Here is a 15535-nt window from a genome sequence, read left to right as displayed (position 1 = left end):
AAGATTTCAGCCTTTTTTCTTGTTATAAACAGCTCAGCATCCCCAAATTTGCATATTTTCATTAGTGCTGGGGTAAGGGTTCAATTAAAGCCAGAGGAGCCGTGGCAGGATGCAGAGGCGAGGGAGAGTTGGTGAGGGTGACAGTGACAAATAAGTATGATGCACCGATACCCATTTTACATAATCAGTGCACCACATGACCCGTTTCAAGCATCTCTATGGGGTCAGTAGAAAACAGCTAGGTTTATGGGCACGCCAGTCCCCCAACCACTTAAGCAGGAGTTTGCGGAGTTAATCTGATTTAATTGTGCTCAACGGCCACCATATTTACTCAGGCATGCATTCCATAGATTTTAGTGAGATGTGCAGTAACCATATGGCCACTTTGCCATGTGCCAAACTCCACATTCTTAATACGTCTATTATTATTTTTTTTAAAAAGAAAACAAATTGTTAGCTGATCTTTAGTGTTCAGTCACATCACATGCTTCAAGGAGGTAAGAGCCCATAATCCTAACCCTACCACCCCCACCCCCATTTTGGATTCTGAGGGATTGCAAAGACAATCAAAGCCATCAACACAAAACTGTTCCCACAGCACCCAGTTGGCCAGGTGGAACTGGAGCAGCCCATCATTTTTCATGCATATTTGCCAGTCTAAGCAGTGAGAGGCAATAGCTGGTCTTAGAAAGGAGGCGAGTCTCTCTAGATCTGCATCTTCTTCAAAGGAAAAGAGTCTTCTTCATTCAAGAGTGTGTGTCTTGCATACGGGAAACCCCAGCTTTGATCCCTTCTTCAGCTGAAATAAAATCTGGCTTTTGAAGGGCTGGAAGAATCTCCTTTCCAAAACCCTTAATAACTGCAGTTTGAGGCTTGCCGTTAGTCTCAGGAAAGCTAGATAGGGATATTGCTGCTGTTTTTTAGCAGTAAAAGGAAGGTTCTCATTTGAGGGATGGCAGGAGAAGTGGCAGAAAGAAGATAAGCAATTTAGTCACCCAACCCATTCAGGACAGGACTTGGGATTACAGGTAGCTGGATATTTATGTATTATTTTTTAACAATTTATTTCCTGCCCTTTGTACATAGACCTCAGGATGAGTTACAACAGAAAAAAGTAAATTTGCAGGTGCAATCCGGGTAAATATATGGGGTTCCTGCCTTAGGAAAATCAATAATTCCTTTATTCAAAAGGAAAATGTCCTTGCAGGCACCTGGGTTGGCGGTAGCTGAGCTTCAAATATGGCATCTTTGGCAATCACTCGTAGCCGAGTAAGATTGTCTTTCATGTCTTAACAGTGAGTCCGCTCACTGTGTACGTCCTTCCACAGTGGGGACATAGGTTTCTGGGCAGGAGTTGATCATGTGAGGCTTTGCCAAGCGTGCCTTCCTTTTAGTGCGTTTCTCCCTTTCGTCCTGAGTATGAGCGTCTTCAAAGTCCATGACACCTTTGGTAAAGGCTGTTCTCCAGTTGGAGTGCTCGCAGGCCAGTGATTCCCAATTGTTGATGTTTATACTACATTTTTTTTCCCTTGGGAGAGTCTTTAAACCTCTTTTGTTGACCACCAGCATTGCGCTTTCCATTTTTAAGCTGAGAATAGAGTAGTTGCTTATCTACTAGTATTAACCTAATTGCCTGCTGCAGTTTATATATGCTACTCTTATTCCAGAGCTTGGGTTTGGGCAAAAGCACACACTTTTGCAACACACTTGAAAGATTGGTGGAACTGCTAGACACATGGCCATATTTTAATGGGCAGCCTTCAAAGCCCTGCTGCCACTACACCTTGAATCAGAAGCTGCAGCTTAGCAGGTTACTAGAAATGGGCAGTTCAGGATCTATTGCTGGGGCAAGGAAGGCCAAGGGCACCTGGAAACTGGGAGGGAGTGGTCAAGCAGCCAAGGATAAACACATTTGGCAGGAAAGATGTTAGAGATCATTCAAGTGGGATTTTGAATGGAAAAGAGAGCAAGCCCCTCTGACTGTGGATTGCCCCCATGCTGCTCACAACAATCCTTAGAGATGTTGCAATGAGGGAAGTCTGTCTTGTCCCCTAGCAAGGCCAAGAGACAAAAATAATATGTGTAGGCTTCCTGAACAACTGTAGGCTCCTGCGCATTTTCCCCTAGCCTACATGCCACCGGAAAGCAATACTGCGGTGCACAAACTGAGCTGCATCCTGAATATCAGTCTACAAAGCTCTGAACAGCTTGACCCTCGCCTCTGAATGTGGCCGTGATAATCTAATAGCTGACTTTATCAACTATGTAGCTGTGGATATGCACTATCTGGGGGCCAGTACATGTAAGGGCAGCCGGGACACCATGCATCAGAAATGAATTATGGTGTGAAATAGAGGAGTTGTTTTTTTTATTAAAAAGAAGAAGAAGTACCCATGAAAAGGTTCTGTTCATACAGTGGCGTTCCTATTAACTCTGACTTGAACTATGCCATAATCTAGGGCTCCTTCCATTGGAAGAGCAATAGAAGGAGTTAAGAACCAAAGAACTTAAAAAGAGCCTGCTGGAATAGGGCCATCTAGTCCAGCATCCTGTTCTCACAATGGCCAACCAGATGCCTTCAACAGAACCTGAATGCAGCAGTTCTATCCCAGATCCCTGTAGATCCCAGCAGCTGGTATTCAGAGGCATACAGCCTGCAATAGCAAAGGTAGAAAATAACCACTGTAGCCTGTAGCTATTGAAGATCTGCAAAGAAGTCAACAAACTGCAATTTGTAGAAGGTGCTTGGAATTCTCTGTTAGCATTCACTTGCCTTGCCACCCGCTCAGCAGATCACAGTTCTAAGGAGGCAGGGATTGACTAAATCGTTAAATCAGTCCATGTTTGTGGTGTAGATATGTCCCTGAAGCAGCTCCACTATGGCTTTCCAGCAGCAGAGGGCTTGGCCTTACAGAGCTTAATCAGTCTTAAGGACAAGGAAGTTGAAATAACTCAAGATTCTTATGAACCCATAGAGCATGGGTAGGCAACCTAAGGCCTGGGGGCCGGATCCAGCCCAAACGCCTTCTAAATCCAGCCCATGGACGGTCCAAGAATCAGCATGTTTTTACATGAGTAGAATGTGTCCTTTTATGTAATGCATCTCTGGATTATTTGTGGGGCCTGCCTGGTGTTTTTACATGAGTAGAATGTGTGCTTTTATTTAAAATGCATCTCTGGATTATTTGTGGGGCACAGGAATTCGTTCATTCTCCCCCCAAAAAATATAGTTCGCGCCCCCCCCCCCAAGGTCTGAGGCACAGTGGACCGGCCCCCTGATGAAAAAGTTTGCTGACCCCTGCCATAGAGCTAGGATTTTCACCTTGTACTGAAACACATTTTTGCAAAGGGTTACAGTGGTACCTCAGGTTACATACGCTTCAGGTTACATACGCTTCAGGTTACAGACTCCGCTAACCCAGAAATAGTACCTCGGGTTAAGAACTTTGCTTCAGGATGAGAACAGAAATCATGTTCCAGCGGTGCGGCAGCAGCATGAGGCCCCATTAGCTAAAGTGGTGCTTCAGGTTAAGAACAGTTTCAGCTTAAGAACGGACCACTGGAACGAATTAAGTCCTTAACCCGAGGTACCACTGTACCTCCTTCTTTTTTGAACACACACACACACACACACACACACAGTGATATTAACCCAGTTAACTTCCAGAGAGCTCATTTGCGAAAACAAAGTACCCATCTTGTGCTTCATCTTTCAAAATAACTATGTGATCAAGAAAAGCGAGTGGCATTGCATTCATCCTGCCACTGACAAATGGTGAAATTGGCCTGGAAGGAACATGGAAATTTGTTTGGGTCATGGGAATCAGGACAGGGATGTCTGTTTTGTGTCAATGAAGCAATCTACAAATAAACCACAGGCAAGGTTGACGTGATAAAAATTCTGGAAACCCCATGAAGACATCCTTGCAGTGGAGGGGACAGCTGATATCAGTCGCCCCCCCCCCCATTCAATTTACACAGTTATAATTAACTGCTGAATTGACTAAAGCTCATCTGATTAATCAACTAAGGTTTCTTAAGTTGGAAGATAGATTAGGTGGAAAGAGACAGAGAGGGCTTGCTGTTTCTGTGGATTTATTTACAAACCCAGAAGGACCCAATGTCAGATCTTATCTGCTCATGCTAGGACCTCCCCACAATCACCAGCTTTTTGATCATTTAAACAAGTGCCTCAAGTGGCCTTGGCCAAAGCAGAGAGGGAAGAAAAGCCACATTCTCTGCATTGTTGGGGCTTAGACTCCCCCTAGCAGTGATCCTTTATTATACACATCTTTTAAAAAAGAAGAAGATGTGAAGGCCGTCTCAGCCTCTTGTGAACCATCCAGAGTGTTGGTGTTGGGGGATGGAGTGAAAGAGATGCTTTGGTTTCTGAACCAGAGAAGAAAGGTATTCATCAAAATAAAGAAATCATTCCCTCCTTGCATGGCAAAATCAAACAAGCGAATATCTGAGCAAGAGTGGCTTGGAAAACGGCTGGTTTTCTTTACACCGAAATCTGGCACACCTCTTTCTCGTGCCCTATGAAGTGATTCATGTGGGAGTAGTGCTTTGTGAAGATCTACGGATAAGGCTGTGGCAGCCGTCCAAAGACATTTGTGGCTTCCAGCAATCTATATTCCTTTAACATAATTATATCCTTGTGGAGGATAAATCTAGGAGAAGATGGGGGGGGGGGAATCCAGCATTGGGAGAAGCAGGGGGAGCAGGGAAGACAAAACTATATGGCCAGCAAAAGCAGAGGAGCTCCATTTCTCATGCCCCAGCTAATTGCTAACAGAGAAACTGCTGTAGTGATAACCTGGAGCCTACAGAAGTACAGGGTGGAGCTCCCTTCTCCTTCCTTCAGAGGAACATGAAAATAGTAGCTATAGACTCAGTGCTGGATGAAAAGAAATGGGGACTGAGGCTTCCCTGGTCAGGAGCATCCGAGACTCTGAGATTTCAGGGCCCAAACCTGAGACATAGGGGCACCTCTCTGGTGATGTCAGAGGCCAGAGCTGCTTTGCGCTCCCTTCCCATCAATGAGATGCTTCTGGGCATCCCCCAAGCATCCTGGAGGCCAGAGGCCTCTCTCATCCTGGTGAGCTTATCTCACCTTTGATAAGCTGCTCCCCTTTCAGCACTACAAGGCAGAGCCCCACAACTGCTTCTGGACTGGCACTAGTGTGGCTTCAGCACTGAGAATAAAGCCTATTTCTCTCTCCTCCAACAATCACCTCAAAGGGCCTTTAGAAGTTCCCTCCCTTCCTCCACTGGTCTCTGAAGCTCGGCAGGTGCGTCGTGCTCTTTGAGAAACTGTGCCCTTTAGACATTAGAGTGTGCGTGTGGACTAGGGGGTGAGGCATAAGAAGCTAAATAAAATTTAAAAATCTCCGTCAAGACCTTTAAAGCAGCCTCAAAATCTAATCACGTTAACTGAGTTGGTGTTAGCTTTGCCTAAAGGAGCTTGGGGGGGGGCGGGTCAGAGGAAGTAATGCGGGGGAAATACATTGGATTTATCCCTGTCTGGTGAAAGTTAGTGACAGTAATTCTGTTGTGACCTTTAAATTGCCAACTTGGTTTTAAAAGGGGAGGGTGTATTTGTTTTGTTCTCTCTCTCTCTTTTTTGCAAAATAAAAAAGTCACATACTTACTTAGGCCATGTCACATACTAAGCACTGAGGTCTGTTTGGAATCCCAAAAGCTTAGGTGGTTTTTTAAAAGGGTCAGGCAAGATCCTTGCCCGGCTGAGAACGAAATCATAGAATTACAGAATCACTGAATTTCAGAGTTGGAAAGTACGCAAAGGGTCATCTAGTCCAACACAAAATGCACACACACAAAAAACCAAGAACAAGAAAAAGCACAAATAACCCCTCACCCCAAATGCATTTTAAAAGCCATAGGATGTTAATCTGCTGAACACCTGGCCAAGAGAAATATTTCTGCCTAGTGCTAAAGACAGGCAATGAAGGTGCCAGGCGAGCCCCTCTGGGGAGAGCATTCCACAAGTGGAGCACCACCCATTCTTGCTCTGCCACCTTCCTGACCTCGTGTGGAGGAGGCACACTAAGATGGGCCTGAAATGATGATAGCAGGGGCCGCGTCGGTTCATATGGGAATGTGTGATGGTGATGGTGAGATGCCGGATGCTAGAAACCGAGGGAGTTTCTGGGAAGAACCTTTGAGTATCTGAGAAACTATGGGGGAGAGCTACTTCCAGAAAGCACATGATGAAGAAAGCACAGTATTTGGGGACACTTCCTTGCAGTGGCTTACTGAAGTGGTCCAGGAGAGGGTCCTTGGCTCTGGATCCAGACTATGGATCCTGAGGTTGCTGGTTTTCTTTATTGAAAAAATACATTCTTTTTCTTCATGCTATCCCTATCTGCATCTTGGACAATTACAAGCAGGGATATCCACATTATCTACACAGAAATTGTTCAAGTAAAGAGGAAGAAGCATTTTGATTCAGGATACTGGATTGAATTATGTTTTTGTTGTTCATTTATTAAAAATATTTTTAATCCATCCCTTTGACCAAAGATTGACCTCCAAGGTGGTTGACAATACTATTGAAAACAATATTAAACACACACACCACTTAGGATACACTTAACATGATAGGCCCAATAAATTACAGCAGACAACCTTTATTCAGGTGACCTGGAAAGATTAAGTAAGTGGAAGCATTTTTGCCAGCAAGTGAAATACAAAAGTGGTAGATCCTGCTTCATGTACCTGGGAATGGTGTTCACAGACTGGGTGCCATCACAAGGCTCTGTCCTTGCTACCCTCAGATGGTGAGGGCATCCCCAGCAGGCCCTAGGTGCAGTTCAGCATTCAAAGCTCCCATTGTTCTAGGCACGTTTTGAGACAGGGGATTTCATTAACACAAGCAATTTCTGAGCTCTGGGCGCAGTACTGCACCTAACGTTTCATGTTAAAACTGCACAGTGGAGGGAAAGGAGGGTCTTTTTCTGCCTCCCCACTTCCAGCCACACTCCAAAGACTGGAGAAGAGATCTTCTTAAGAATATTAGGCATGGAAAGTAGAGCTTTGTGTTGTTGTTTTTTGCAGTCTTCAGATGAGGACTAGACCACATGAAAAATGAACATAAGATTTTAGCTGCAGTTCATTCATTTTTAGCTTTGTATTCTTGTTATAAAAAAGCGCGCCTCAACATTCTGTTGTGGCTCCCATAACCTAGGTTTAAGGTGCCATTTAGCTCCTAGCTTTCATATTTGTTTCCAACACTGGTACAGTTCAATGTGCTCTGTGCCCATAGACCATTGGAGATGACTGGGCAAATCCTAGATGACGAGTGAATGGATTTTATCAGCTTCTAATGTCTGTTAAATCTGGACATTTGCAGTTCCTTCGGCTCCCCCAGAGAACGTGTCGGCTGAAGCTGTGAGTTCCACTCAGATCCTCTTGACCTGGGCGGCTGTCCCTGAACCTGAACAGAACGGACTCATCCTTGGATACAAGGTAGATCTTCCCAAGCGCTGCTGAGTCTTTTCTGCCTTTGGATAAGCAACGTGTTGTTTTTACTTGATTTTGTTGTTATCTATGTACTAGTAAGTATTGGGGTATTAAACTCCTGGCAGCTGAACTAAGTGCTGTAAGGTGTATCCCAGAGCTACAATCCCATACAGATCTCCTGTATTTTAGCTGAAAGGTTCCATTCTAGGGAATTTAGGGATTGCTACTAATGTCAGACTGAAACAAAACAAGATGAAGAGAATCCTGTGGCACAGCATATTCCGTGCTGCATCAGTTAAGCTATCAGCAGTGAGATCTCCCTACAGATACAAACGAGCAGATTGAAAAGGTTCACTTCGCAGGACAGGTTATCAGTTTGAGTTACTCAGAAGACTGCAGTTTGAACACTGAATGTTCAGCATACAATACAGCATACATGCGAGTTATTAAAGACTTTACCTTGTCTCTCATGTACTGTCTAGCTAATACTTTTGACGTCCTGCTAACATGCACCAATGACTAGGAGATGCTATGTTGATTGCTTGTTTATGGATGGCAACTACCGTCTACCTGACAAGATTAACCCATTGCTGCATGTTTGTTGGGGCTGGCAGGGCAGGTGTGTTTGTGTGTGTGAGAGAGAGATACCAATGTTCTTTCTGTGTCTGTCTGGCTACAGAGAAACACTGCAGATTTGGGATTGTAGTCAGCAGAGGAATTTAACCCAGCAGAGAAGTCTTGCTGGGGACTCAAAGGACATGTTGTTTGCTTTTGGGGAGCTGCTGCTGCTGAACAACCTAGCATAGTCTGTCCCCATGCAAGCACACTTCTGACTTTGCAACTAGAAAGTGGGGCCCACAACAAACACTGCTGAGTGGTGTGTTCTTGTTCAGCCAGCCATGCTCTCCTCATTCCTCCACTCCCTGTCTCTGGTTTTCCCTTCAACAGACACTCAGCATGGCAACACCACTCAGCATACCTCATGGACCTATTTTTGGTTTTTCCTCCTTCCAAGTTTTTTTTTTTTGAAATGCTCTTTGATACTTCTGCTAATCTTGGTGTTCTCACAAGCCTGCTGAAACCCACTGATATGACTACATAGGAATTGGCAAGAGGTTTGCCATTACTACATAGGGTTGCAAACATATATCCCCAGTTCTCTCTTCTGACAAATAGCGAAGTTACTGGAAACCAGGCAGAGGGCCTTCTTGGTAGTTGCACCTACCCTGTGGAATGCCCTCCCATCAGCTGCCAAAGCGATGCACAACTATATGACTTTCCCTAGACATCTGCCTGTGGTAGGATGCTTTGGATGTTTGCTGTTTTGTCCTGTGTTTTTCTATTTTGTTGGAAGCCACCCAGTGTAGCTGGGGCAACGGTCAGATGAGTAGGGTACAATAACATTGTTGTTGCTGTCCCTGTAAAATATTGTTCCTGGAATGCCTTGCTGCTTGTGGGGAGCGAGGTAATGCTCCCTATCCTTTTCATATCATTCTATATGTATTTATCATACTCTTCTCCCCCCCTTCAGATTTTGTTCAAGCCCAAAGATGTGGAAAGCAAATTAAGCAGCCAAGTCGTGAGAGGGAACCACACCCTTTCCATCCTTCTAGCTGGTTTGCGGAAATATGTGCTTTATGAGATTCAGGTTCTGGCATTTACACGCATTGGGGATGGGATCCCCAGCTCCCCTCCAGTCATCGAGAGAACTAAGGACGATGGTAAGTGTATGTGGATTGCTAGAACCTTCTAGCTTTTTTGGGGGGGGTGCATATCAGCAGCTAATCAGGTGGAATCCATTTTTAATCTCAAAGAACCGGATCCTCCCCTAATGTAAAGAGGCACAGTCCTATTAGTTTCTAGCTGAGAATCTGCTCCCAAAAATTGCAGTCTATTTCCCCCCCTCCTCCCAGTAATTGACAAAAAGATTGTTTCACTCTAAAACCTGATATTTTATAGCCAGTTCCAGCCTGAAGCAAATTTTTACAGCCCAATTATGAACTCCTACAGAAATCCAATCATAGTAATAAAAAAAAAGCTGTGGGATAATGGGACGTGATAAACAAACCTTGCTGTGATTGAATGTGAGCGCGATGTGGCGTTTCCTGTCCCAAGAGTGTGCCTAGACCAACCTTGAACAAAAGAATAATAAAATGACCTTTTGTGAAATTAGTGCATGAACATTGTATTGTTCTACTCGCCGACACTATCTGTAAGCCTGAGCATTCCCGTTTAGGGTTTGACATATTGAAAGGGCGAGAGGCTTTCTGGGGTCTGATGGAAGGAATGTGTATTCATTAGCCACATGGATGTTCAGGGGACTCATGGCTCTAGGGCTCACCTTCAGAGCTTCGGCAGACCAGTTGCCCACTTCTGCTAAGCCTGGATGCTGGGGGGGGGGAGGGGTTGGCTAACTGGAGCAGGGGGTGGGGGAGATTTCAGGCTGGCAGAGGGGAAGCCCCAAGCATTTTCCTGTCTGCTCTTGTTGAATGTTTCTCCCCCTAAAATTCTAACAATGTTTCTCTTTTTATCATTATCCATTGGCTTGCTTGCTATCCCATGAGCTTAGAGCAGCTTTACAGCAGCATTTTCCCTCAGTTTTAATAATTCTGTCCCTAAGGAACCCACAATCTGAGAAAAATCAAATGGTTTGAGGAGAAAAGAGGTCAAATGAAAGAAAAATAACATTGTAAATATTATATATATAGATATATAGATATATAGATATATAGATATATAGATATATAGATATATAGATATATAGATATATAGATATATATAAATTTAAAGTGCCACACTGAATAACCAGTCCAAAAAGTCATTCAAAGGACAGCAGTTTTTAAAGGCAGCCAGCAGCTCGATGGCTGCTTGTTGTATGGTTGGGCCCAGGCTGCCCGAAAGAGCGTTTCCAACTCTATGAACCTGCCTGGCTGCCAGGATCCTTGGCTGAGCACTTTCTCCTGGTCCCAGCTGGGGTGACATGAGGGAAAGAGCCTTTTCTGCCCCCATATTGTGGGATTACCTCCCAAGAGAGGCTAAACGGATACCCTCCCGGAAGTTATCCTTCTGCCAGCAGGCTAAAACCTTCCTGTTCAGAGAGGCCTTTAGAAACCAAGGAGGAGACAATGCTGTTCACTGGGCTGCTGTCAGAACAGATTGTTTCAAGGCTGGTTCTAAATTGTGTTTTGATGTATTTTGATCATTGTCCGTCCGTCCCCCCCGCCCGCCCCCTGGTTTATTTTTATTACTTTGTATTTCATTACTTTGTTTTTAAATGTTGGAAGCTGCCCAGCTTGGAAGAAGAGCAACGTAAAGATGATGAGGATGATATTAAAGAGGTGCTGCAGAGAATAGTCTGGGCTGAGCAGTGAGCACAGTTATGAGCAGTGCTTCCCCCCCCTAAAAAAAATGTTTAGGGCTACTCTCATTTTCCTACTCTTATTGAAATGCTGCCCCTCAATGAGGCCAAACTTAGATTCACAAAATGTTTAGGGGTATGCGTACCCCTGTGTACCCCCAGAAAAAAAGCACTGGTTGTGAGCATTAAGCATGCGCTATACAGTATTCCATTAGATTTCGGAGGTGGCTTTTTACGTCAAAAGAAAGCTCGATGTAATGTGGAAATCAACAGCCAGGGAGGCATCAGGGAAATGGAATCATCTGCCGTGTGAACACAGCCCAAGTTGGGGCAGGCTGCTCTTTACAGAAGCTAATACCTCTCAGAGTTATGGGCTGGCAGGGGGAGGGGGATAAAGCATGATAATGTCATATATACCGTTCTCTGGCTACAAATCCATTGGATAAACAAATACATGCCCAAACTGCCATGTAACAAGCATCTTGTCCTCTTCCTTCCTGCATTACCTGTTGTCAAATGCTGCTATTTGTTCTTCCATCCCCACACTCCTGACATAAGCCTGCTTGATTCCTTCCTGATCAATTTAATTAAAAGCATCATAGGGGAGAACAGAGGTGGGATTTCAGCTTAAGGGGGTGAACATCAGTACCTCTGGATTTGCAAATTATCATTAGCTCCCCCTGGTGACCTTGATAGAGGTAATTCAGCAGCCTGCCTGCTGTCTGTGGCAATGCACAACTTCTCCCCCTCTGATACTTATGGCCAAACAGAGGTTCCCAGATGCCTAGGTGAAATTGGAAGGCAAATTGAGAGTTAGCTACATGGTTGGAGAATATGATTCAGCTTCGGCAACTGTGTAACAACCTAAGAAACCTGCTTAACCTCTCAAGGAAAAATTCAGTGTATGAAGCAATATGTTGTATACAGAGTTATGAAATGCCTTTCAGAATCTGATTGGCATACAGACGTCCCATTATATAGGCTCCAGCATGATTGTTCCCTCTGAGGTCAACCCTAGTTTATCAAAACATCATCATAAATATATTTACTAATGCAATAAAACATATGAAGTCGGTAGCTGCAATATAACAAGAATTGATGGCTAAGTTGACCTCGAAAGACAGCAAGCTTTTTATGTTGCACCAGATTTTTTAAGTCTCTTCTGGTCTAAGACCAGTTTTGCACAAGTCCAAAGCTTTCTCACTTGCCTTAGCTTATCAAGACTCTTGATCCAAAGGCACCGGTTTAGATCCTTTCTCCCTGAGATTCCATACCACGTCATACAAAGGCTAGCAGAGACCCATCCTTAGTAGAGCTTTTTCCTAGGAAATCCTGCAGTGTTAGTAACCTCTTGCAATCAAAACCATGTTTTAAGCTATTTGTTAAGTCAAAGGTAGATTAGGCAAATAACATCCCTTTTTGAACAGGATGTGCAGCTAAAAATTGGCACCTGGGACCTCTTGCACACAAAAGAAATTGGGAGAAGTTCGTACCTGCCAGGCCCTATCTAATGGCCGTTCTCTTGGTCTTTTTAGCCCCAGGCTCTCCAGTGCGGATGGTGTTCCCTGAGGTGAAGCTGACCTCCGTCCGGATTGTGTGGCAGCCCCCTGAAGAACCCAATGGGATTATTCTTGGTAAGCAAGAGCTGTGTCAAGGGGTGGGGGACCAAAAGAGGCAGCCATAGAAGTAGCCTGTCAGCGCATGTTTCTGAATCACTTAAAAGTGTGCATATATACCAGGAATTATGGAAGCCTGGAAAATGCAGTGGTTCACTTGGTACCCACTCCTATGGCCAACTTTGCCTGCAACCCATCAAACTACCATAACTTGCTGTGAATTCTGATGGTTTGGATGCACTCGTTCTAAAGCCAGACCAGGGGTCTTAATTCTGTAACTAGGGGCAGAAAGCAAGAAATAGCACAGTGAGGAACTCATAGATGGCATGCATGCTACTGTCCGGGAATCGCAAGTGCCCCTTACCCTCTGGAACTGGCATGCCAAGCAGGCCGTACCCCCCACCCCACTGCACCCACAGTGGGGCAGAGAGCTTATCAGAGATGTTCTGCTCAGAGTGTGGACTCTGGGATCCCTTCACGAGATCTTGTGCGTACTCAGATGTTTAGATCTCACATCAGCATCCAGAACCCACATGCTGAGTGGGACTTGCCCAGTAAGCAAGGCAGAGAGCTTCAAAGTTCTTTCTGCGCTGGGAAAACCTAGAGCAAAAAGATCTTTTAAGCTCTCCGTCTTGCGTTCATTTAATTGGTGCAATTTCAACCAGCTGGCTTTCAGCGGTGCAAGTTTGAAATCACACAAGTTAATTGCACATAAGATACAATCGTGCTGCAATGACAATTTTCATGCTGTGAAATTTCTTCTACTCTCACAGAGCTCTGTGTGGGAGCGAGGCTCTTCTCAGTTCCCTTCTCAGCATTCCTCCACCACCCCAAATACCTCTGGAATGATGCTGGGTGTAGGGAACAAATCTTCTGCTCTTGCCATAGGCAGTAGAAAGACTACATTTTGAGGATAAAATCGCACATCTCCGTGCTGAGTCAAATGCTGCTGCTGTTACGGAACCAGATGAGGTGTCTGACACAGCAACTTGCCTGATTTTGTGGGATGTCTGTTCATGACGTCTGAAATGTAGACTTCCTTGACTCCTAGCCATTATGACTAATTCGAGCTAGTAACCAAGGGAGGTGGGGTGGCCAGATAAGTCTGTGATGTGGTGAATGTATCTTTACGTGGTGGTGGGAGCACCTGGCACCTTGAAGGGAGTCAGTAGTGCAACCAGTTTTAATGAAGTCACCCCAATCCAGACCCTGAAGTACTTGACAACTGGTACCCCGTCACAAATAGTGCCATCAAGGGAAGGGAAGTGCTTGAGAGCGTGGTAGCAGTCCAGCTCTAAGCACTTTTGGAGGAAACTGATTATTTGACCTGTTTCAGTCAAATCAGGCCTGGTTTGGGGACAGAATCAGTTCTGCTTGCCCTGATGCATGAGCTTCTTCAAGGAATTGTGACATTGTTGGTCTTGCTTGATCTTGGTTCACCACTACAGTATTTTCCTTGCTGGAAATGCACATAATTTTGCCCCTACTCTCATGCAAGCTTCTCACACCGGCTTTAAAAGGTTGCTGAAATTGCAGCTTTAGTATCTTGTGGTTCACCCCTGATACATATTGCACACAATTAACCAATGGACAACATTTGAAAAATGAAAGCTTAAGTCTTTCTGATTAATGTTAAGTCAATAATGCTAGGTACCTCCAAGCAATGCAATTATTTTGCTGTTTGTTTGCTTGCTTGCTTGCCTGTTTAGCAATGTCTGATAAGAGCTGTCTGAGTTCCTCCCTGGGAAATCTAGCAAACCTATTTGTTGTTTGGCATTTTTTGGCTGCCCCATTGTGATATATGATAAGGCAATTGCACTTGTCTGACTTTGCCACCTAAGGCTGCCCCCTTAAATGGTGAGCTACTTTATGCTTTGTGTCAAATAAAATCTGGAACCACTCATTGTGGACAACAATGTTTCCTCATATGGTGTGTTGCAGCCCCAAATTCTCCCTTTATTATAACAAGGCCCACAAGGTAGTTGGAAGCATCATTAGATATGATCTAAAAGCAGCTCTTTCAGAAACTTTTGGAAAGAAGGAAAGATTCATCACAGGCAGAATCCTGTTGGGTACTCCTGACATTCAAGTTGCTTATTTTATTTTCAAGGGACCTCTGTGCCTTGTGTGCTTATTACCAAATTAAGCCCAGGTACTGAGACACAGGATTCGTGTATAAGGAGGAATTCCACCTACTGAAACAATTTGTTCGAAAAACAACTCATAAATACTTACCTTTTGTTCTGTGTCCTGTTGCACTGCTGAGCAGCTCTGGATGGGGTTTGTGAGGTTGTGAGGTTCTGCTGCAGTGAGATCTTGAGTTATTCTCAAAGTGTGAAATTCTTCACTGGTGAGAAGGAATTCTTAGTTAAGTGTGAAACTCAAAAATCCACAGCTTCATTCTCAGGCCAACGATGAAAGAAAAACAAGCTTGCCCATGGGGTTTCAATGTGAAGGCCAAGGGCAGCTAGCCAGCTTGGTGTCCTCCAGGTTTTGTTAGACTCCCAACTCCCATCAGCCCCCACATCTTGAGGGCACCACATTGGTTACTCTTGGCATATGAAACATTGTTGTTCTTTGGGGCAGCTTTTGTGGTTCTTCAAATAGGCACATCAAACGGAAAGATTGTTCACTGTATTCATTTGTTGGCATTGTGGAATCCAACATGACTGTGTTAAAAGAGCCATGGTGGTTCAAGGTCAATACAACAGAAGGGTAAAACGTGCCTTTGCTTGCCATATCTGGGCACTCTGGTGTCCGCCTACTAGTACCTTAATGTTGCTTTCACATGAAGAAATATAAGATGTAAGAAGATTTCCCATGTTCCTTTAGTGTTTCCCTGATTTGCTTCACCCTGAGTTTGCTCCTCCTGAATGTCAACTTAACCATTACATTTCTAATATTTTCTTCTGCCCTCGGAACTTGTCCAGTTTCTAGAAGAAGAGTTATAGCTTGTGGGTAGAGCACAATGCTTTGCATACAAGAGATCCCAGGTTCAGTCCCTAGCATCTCCAGGTGGCGCAGTGAAAGTCATCTCTGAAATCCTGAAGACTTGCTACCAAACAGTAGAGGTAGA

At 44.5% G+C, this 15535-nt stretch overlaps 1 protein-coding gene and 1 long non-coding RNA gene across 10 annotated transcripts in view; one reads left to right on the top strand and one right to left on the bottom strand.

The window, feature by feature from the left end:
* The window catches only part of SDK1 (sidekick cell adhesion molecule 1), a 596711-nt gene that overhangs the window by 488300 nt on the left and 92876 nt on the right, over positions 1–15535 (top strand). For all 8 annotated transcript variants that reach the window (XM_083474661.1, XM_083474660.1, XM_083474664.1 and 5 more), the window contains exons 27-29: positions 7376–7491; positions 9017–9206; positions 12379–12477. In XM_083474661.1, the coding sequence (XP_083330787.1) occupies positions 7376–7491; positions 9017–9206; positions 12379–12477 (405 nt within the window). The remainder of the gene's footprint in view (positions 1–7375; positions 7492–9016; positions 9207–12378; positions 12478–15535) is intronic.
* LOC310693140 lies at positions 7519–14790 on the bottom strand. Of its 2 annotated transcripts, none has more exons than XR_014519001.1 (5): positions 13298–14790; positions 12337–12450; positions 11493–11627; positions 9554–9617; positions 7519–7805 (listed from the first exon to the last, which is right to left on the bottom strand). It is a non-coding gene; the product is annotated as an uncharacterized lncRNA (long non-coding RNA). The 2 variants fall into 2 exon arrangements; XR_014519002.1 differs by lacking the exon at positions 7519–7805 and adding an exon at positions 9228–9313.

This window comes from Podarcis liolepis (genome assembly GCF_965112155.1).
Source record: "Podarcis liolepis genome assembly, chromosome: 14".
Taxonomy (NCBI): Eukaryota; Metazoa; Chordata; class Lepidosauria; order Squamata; family Lacertidae; genus Podarcis; species Podarcis liolepis.
Note: the sequence above shows the minus strand (reverse complement) of the source record. Positions and strands in the feature narration are given on the sequence as shown.